General features: G+C 62.2%; 1 protein-coding gene across 1 annotated transcript in view; it reads right to left on the bottom strand.

The window, feature by feature from the left end:
* CSK (c-src tyrosine kinase) overlaps nucleotides 1-4,687 on the bottom strand; it is a 14,719-nt gene extending 10,032 nt beyond the window's left edge. The window contains exons 1-4 of the mRNA XM_014960981.1: nucleotides 4,578-4,687; nucleotides 2,866-2,977; nucleotides 2,496-2,610; nucleotides 663-882 (exon numbers count right to left, since the gene is read on the bottom strand). Coding sequence (XP_014816467.1) covers nucleotides 663-882; nucleotides 2,496-2,610; nucleotides 2,866-2,977; nucleotides 4,578-4,592 — 462 coding nt within the window. The 5' untranslated portion in view covers nucleotides 4,593-4,687. The remainder of the gene's footprint in view (nucleotides 1-662; nucleotides 883-2,495; nucleotides 2,611-2,865; nucleotides 2,978-4,577) is intronic.
* Between the last annotated feature and the right edge of the window lie 1,825 nt (nucleotides 4,688-6,512).

Below are 6,512 nucleotides of genomic sequence, written 5' to 3' on the forward strand. Positions count from 1 at the left end.
GCCCCCCAGCTGGCTCTGACCCCGGGGGGCCAACAGAGAACGTCCCAGCCCCCCAGCTGGCTCTGTCCCAGGTGGGCCAACAGAGAAGGTCCCAGCCCCCCAGCTGGCTCTGACCCAGGGGGGCCAACAGAGAAGGTCCCAGCCCCCCAGCTGGCTCTGACCCAGGGGGGCCAACAGAGAAGGTCCCAGCCCCCCAGCTGGCTCTGACCCAGGGGGGCCAACAGAGAAGGTCCCAGCCCCCCAGTTGGGTCTGTCCCAGGGGGGCCAACAGAGAAGGTCCCACCACCTCTTGGGCTCCAGAGAAGCCCCACACAAGCTCTGACCCCTACATCCACCCCCCCAGCAACCTCAATCCTACAGTCCCCCAGGTTGGCCATGGTTGGGGGACGACAGGAGGGGTGGCAGCTCCCTCTCTGGTGGGAACCTCACCCCACACAAGCTCTGACCCCTATGTCCACCCCCCCCAGCCACCTCAATCCTACGGTCCCCCAGGTTGGCCAACAAAGAAGGTCCCACCACCTCTTGGGCTCCACACCAGCCCCACACAAGCTCTGACCCCTACGTCCACCCCCCCAGCAACCTCAATCCTACAGTCCCCCAGGTTGGCCACGGTTGGGGGAGGACAGGAGGGGTGGCAGCTCCTTCTCTGGTGGGAACCTCACCTCCACCAGTTGCATGAGGTTCTCGAAGTAGACCTCCTCGTCGATGCTCAGCTTGCTGGAGGAGTAGATGATGCGGTAGTGCTCCACCTTGCCCTCGCAGCTGACGCAGAGCGTGTAGTCCCCGGGGTAGTTGGTGCTCTCCCGCACCAGGAACAGCCCCGTCTCCGGCGGGTACAGCAGCCGCTCCGCCTGCTCCCGAGTGATCTTCCCGTGAAACCACCTGCCAACAGACCCACAGGACACATCAAGGACTGGGGATGGGCTGGTCCCAGGGGTTGGACCCCCCATGGGGCAAGTCAAGGACCAAAGATGCCCCAGCCCAAGGGGTATGACCCCCATGGAGCAGGTCAAGGACCAAAGACGCCCCAGCCCAAGGGATTGGACACCCCTGGGGGCACGTCAAGGACCAAAGATGCCCCAGCCCAAGGGGTTGGACACCCCAGGGCAGGTCAAGGACCAAAGATGCCCCAGCCCAAGTGATCTGACCCCCCATGGGGCAAGTCAAGGACCAAAGATGCCCCAGCCCAAGGGGTCGGACCCCTGTGGGGCAGGTCAAGGACCAGGGATGTGCCAGTCCAAGGGGTCAGACCACCGTGAGGCAGGTCAAGGACCCAGGATGTGTCAGCCCAAGGGGCTGGACCCCTGTGGGGCAGGGTCAAGGACCAAAGATGCCCCGGCCCAAGGGATTGGACACCCCTGGAGCAGGTCAAGGACCAAAGATGCCCCAGCCCGAGGGGTCTGACCCCCATGGGGCAGGTCAAGGACTGGAGACACGCCAGCCTGAGGGGTCAGACCCCTGTGGGGTGGTTCAAGGACTGGGGATGCCCCAGCCTAAGGGGTCAGACCCCGGTGGGGCAGGTCAAGGACCAAAGATGCCCCAGCCCAAGGGGTCGGACCTTCATGGGGCAGGTCAAGGATCAGGGAAGCACCAGCCCGAGCGGTTGGACCCCCATGGGGCAGGTGAAGGACTGGGGACACACCAGCCTGAGGGATTGGACCCCCGTTGGGCAGGTCAAGGACTGGGGATGCACCAGCTCGAGGGACTGGGGATGTCCTGGCCCAAGGGGTCAGACCCCCGTGGAGCCAGGGGGGCTGTAGTTGTGGGTCACGGGGATGTGCAGCAGCCTCAGTCCCTGCCCATGCTCCTCCTTGCTGCCTCCATCCCTCCCAGGACACAGCTCCTTCCACACCATCCTGTTCCCCAACCCGGGATTCACCACCCACGGGGGCTTCCTCCCCACAGCTCCTCCAGACTGTGGAGCCAGGGGGGCTGTAGTTGTGGGTCACGGGGATGTGCAGCAGCCTCAGTCCCTGCCCATGCTCCTCCTTGCTGCCTCCATCCCTCCCAGGACACAGCTCCTTCCACACCATCCTGTTCCCCAACCCGGGATTCACCACCCACGGGGGCTTCCTCCCCACAGCTCCTCCAGACTGGGGGTCACTGGTGGCTCTGGGACACAGCAGGGACACCCAACACCATCCATCTGCCCAAACATATACTCTCCCTCCCGCACAGACTTTATTCCAACCCCCTCCCCTCTTTCTCCCAGCAGCTTTCACAACCCCAATTTTGGGTAAAAGACCCATTTTCCAAGCCCATCCAACCACTCATCATCTTCCTGGCTCTCCAGGCAGCTCCGAAGGTGCCCAGAACTTTCCCCACCACCAGCAGGTCCCAAACCAATGCTCCTGGGAAAGCCTTTCCCTTCTCTGAGCCCAGAGAGGGATGTTGGTTCTCTTGTGCCATGGGCTCCAGACCCCAAATTCACCTCGGCAGGGAATCCCACCCCCCCGGGGAGGGATTTTTTGGGGGGTTCCATGGTGGATACTCACGGCATGAGGCTGAGCTTGATCCCAGCTTTTACTCCTTCCCTCTTCTGCACGTAGTTAGCGGGGATGATGCCCTCCCTGCCCACCTTGTTCTTCGCCTTGTACCAGTTGGGATCCTGTGGGGGACAGCAGAGGTGTCACCACCAGCCTGGGGGTGTGTGTCCCCCCCCTCTCTGGGGACAAGCAGCATCCCACCCGAGCAGCCCACGGTGGGGTCAGGGCCACCCCCTCCTTCCCCAGGCATCCCCCTGAGCATCCTGGCTGTGGGGTGGGCTGGGGACACCACAAAGCTCAGGGCCAGCAAACCCTGAAGCTGGTGGCCCCATGGGGGTCACTGCGACCCCCCTCCCAGGCTGCTGGGACCCACAACTTCTGGTGACAGAGACAATGGTGAGGACATCTCCTTTGCTGAAGGGCAGGTCCTGCTCGGCGGTACCGTGGAAGTTGTACTTGGCGATACATTCTGTACCGGACGGCCAAACGGCCTGGGGGGTGGTGGGGAGGGGGGGGGACGGGACACACACACAACAGGGGGACAGTGTCAGAGCCCCACCGGGCAGATCTCCCACCCACAGCCTCCCCTTACCCACAGGAACACACCCCCCGAGGGATGCGGGGCTCCCCATCCTCTGACGCAAACCCAACCAGAGTTTGGGGGGGATTTTGGGGCAACCCTGGGGGCTCAGATGGGGTTTTTCAGCTGGGAGGAGGGATGGACACACACACACACGACAGGGGGACGGTGTCAGAGCCCCATCGGGCACATCTCCCACCCACAGCCTCCTCTTACCTCCAGGAACACCCCCCCCTGCCCTCCCCAAAGGGATGCAGGGCTCCCCCATCCTCTGACGCAAACCCAACCAGAGTTTGGGGGGGATTTTGGGGCAACCCTGGATGCTCAGATGGGGTTTTTCAGCTGGGAGGGGGGATGGACACACACACACACGAAAGGGGGACAGTGTCAGAGCCCCACTGGGTACCTTACCCAGGGAAACACACCCCCCCGCCCCCCCCAAAGGGATGCGGGGCTCCCCCATCCTCTGACGCAAACGCAACCAGAGTTTGGGGAGGATTTTGGGGCAACCCTGGATGCTCGGATGGGGTTTTTCAGCTGGGAGGAGGGATGGACACACACACACACGACAGGGGGACGGTGTCAGAGCCCCATCGGGCACATCTCCCACCCACAGCCTCCTCTTACCTCCAGGAACACCCCCCCCTGCCCTCCCCAAAGGGATGCAGGGCTCCCCCATCCTCTGACGCAAACCCAACCAGAGTTTGGGGGGGATTTTGGGGCAACCCTGGATGCTCAGATGGGGTTTTTCAGCTGGGAGGGGGGATGGACACACACACACACGAAAGGGGGACAGTGTCAGAGCCCCACTGGGTACCTTACCCAGGGAAACACACCCCCCCGCCCCCCCCAAAGGGATGCGGGGCTCCCCCATCCTCTGATGCAAACCCAACCAGAGTTTGGGGGGGATTTTGGGGCAACCCTGGGGGCTCAGATGGGGTTTTTCAGCTGGGAGGAGGCGGGGGGACACGCACACAAAAAATTGCAGGTCCTGGGCTTCCCTTACCCAGGGAAACACACCCCCCCAACCCCCCCAAAGGGATGCGGGGCTCCCCCATCCTCTGATGCAAACCCAACCAGAGTTTGGGGGAGATTTTGGGGCAACCCTGGGGGCTCAGATGGGGTTTTTCAGCTGGGAGGAGGGATGGACACACACACACACGACAGGGGGACGGTGTCAGAGCCCCATCGGGCACATCTCCCACCCACAGCCTCCTCTTACCTCCAGGAACACCCCCCCCTGCCCTCCCCAAAGGGATGCGGGGCTCCCCCATCCTCTGATGCACACCCAACCAGAGTTTGGGGGGGATTTTGGGGCAACCCTTGGAGCTCAGATGGGGTTTTTCAGCTGGGAGCAGGGACACACACACACAAAATTGCAGGTCCTGGGCTTCTGCAGGGGGATGGGGACAAGTGACCCCATGTCCCCCCTCAACCTTGGGGCCACCTTTGAAGAAGATGCAGGAGATCCCGCTCCATCCCTTCCTCCCCCTGCCCCCCCTGGCACTTACCTGCATCCCTGACATCTTCTCAGGAGGCTGGGGGGCTGCGAATCTCACAGGGGGGACACGTCACTTGGTACCATGAGACCTAGAGGTGGGGGACAGGGACAGGACACCTGAGAATCGGGGACAGCAGGGAGGGGGCAGCCACCCCACAAATGACACCCCCCCCTCCAGGAGAGCATCTCTTCCACCACCAAGACGGGAACACATCCTGGTCCAGGCACCCAGGACATTCCAAAATGTCCCCAAAGCTGGGTGGAAGTGGGAGCTCCAGGTCCCTCCTCAGTGTCCCCCCCTCGCCCCCCCCGGGGATGGGGCTGTCACGGAGCCGCTCACCCGGATTATTGGGAGGCCAGAGCAGGGACAGGCCACCCCCCCCCCATCACTTGGAGGAGAAATTGAGGTTCAGAAGATGGAGGGAATTTGGGGACCCGGTGTTGAGGTTTCCATCAAGCCCATCACCGTGGTGTCTGGGCCGCTTCGCTTCCCCGGCCAAGCCCCCGGGGGGGGGGGGGGGGGGGGGGGTGAAGAAGGAAGAATTTGTAATTCATATATTTGTTCTCTGATAGGGAAATATAATACTGGTGGATTTGCTTTTGAGAGAAAAAAAATACTATTTGAGAAGAAGGTTACTTGCATGACCAGAAAATGATTGAGGGAACCCCGTTTTAAAAGAACTGGATGCCTAAGCCTGAATTAATTTCTGCAGGGGGATGGGGACAAGTGACCCCATGTCCCCCCTCAACCTTGGGGCCACCTTTGAAGAAGATGCAGGAGATCCCGCTCCATCCCTTCCTCCCCCTGCCCCCCCTGGCACTTACCTGCATCCCTGACATCTTCTCAGGAGGCTGGGGGGCTGCGAATCTCACAGGGGGGACACGTCACTTGGTACCATGAGACCTAGAGGTGGGGGACAGGGACAGGACACCTGAGAATCGGGGACAGCAGGGAGGGGGCAGCCACCCCACAAATGACACCCCCCCCTCCAGGAGAGCATCTCTTCCACCACCAAGACGGGAACACATCCTGGTCCAGGCACCCAGGACATTCCAAAATGTCCCCAAAGCTGGGTGGAAGTGGGAGCTCCAGGTCCCTCCTCAGTGTCCCCCCCTCGCCCCCCCCGGGGATGGGGCTGTCACGGAGCCGCTCACCCGGATTATTGGGAGGTGTTTGCACGGATACAGCTTCTTAGGAGAGGAGGTTTTTCGCAGCATCAGCATCCTCCATCCAAGGGATGAAAGTGGGGGACCGAGGGATGGGGAGGGGGCAGAGATGACCCCCCCAGGAGCGGCTGGAGCCCCTTCCCCAGCTCAGGGTGGCTACTTGCCACCCCAGGGTGGCTACTTGCATGGTGGGAACCAGCAGCAAGAAGCTTCCTACCAACCAACCGCTTCCCCCTTCCAAGTCTCATCCTGCAAAGCCACCTCCATCCATCTCCGGGGGGAAACTGAGGCACAGGGGTGGGAGTGGGGTGACAAGGGGGGGACCACACCAAGCCAGAGCCCCATTCTCCCACGGCGCCTGCTGACCCACGTGGTGGTGGTGGTGGGGGGGGAACATCCAGCCCTGGGACCTTCCCAGGCCCCGCATCCAAAAGAAATCCAAAATAAATCTATTTCCTGCCGGATAAAACCCCATCGGACACACACGGCGGCTCCGAAATCCCGGGGGGATGGATGCACTGACCCAGGGGAAGAGGGGGATGGGGGGGGGCTGTGCTCCCCCCCTCCAGCAGTGCCCCGGGCTGGGTCGCATCCTGCCCCGGCGCGTGGGAGGGGAACAAATCAGGCTTTATTCTCCCCGTTTTGACCCCCCCCCTGGGGAAAAGATGAAGTCACCAGCATCAAACCCGGCTTTCTTGGGCCAGGGGGGGTGGTCCACGGAGTGGGATGTGGGGGATGCAGGCAGAGCATCCCTTCCCCCCCAAACCTCCCAAAAAAA

This window comes from Calidris pugnax, unplaced genomic scaffold (assembly GCF_001431845.1).
Source record: "Calidris pugnax isolate Ruff unplaced genomic scaffold, ASM143184v1 scaffold486, whole genome shotgun sequence".
NCBI classification, from domain to species: domain Eukaryota; kingdom Metazoa; phylum Chordata; class Aves; order Charadriiformes; family Scolopacidae; genus Calidris; species Calidris pugnax.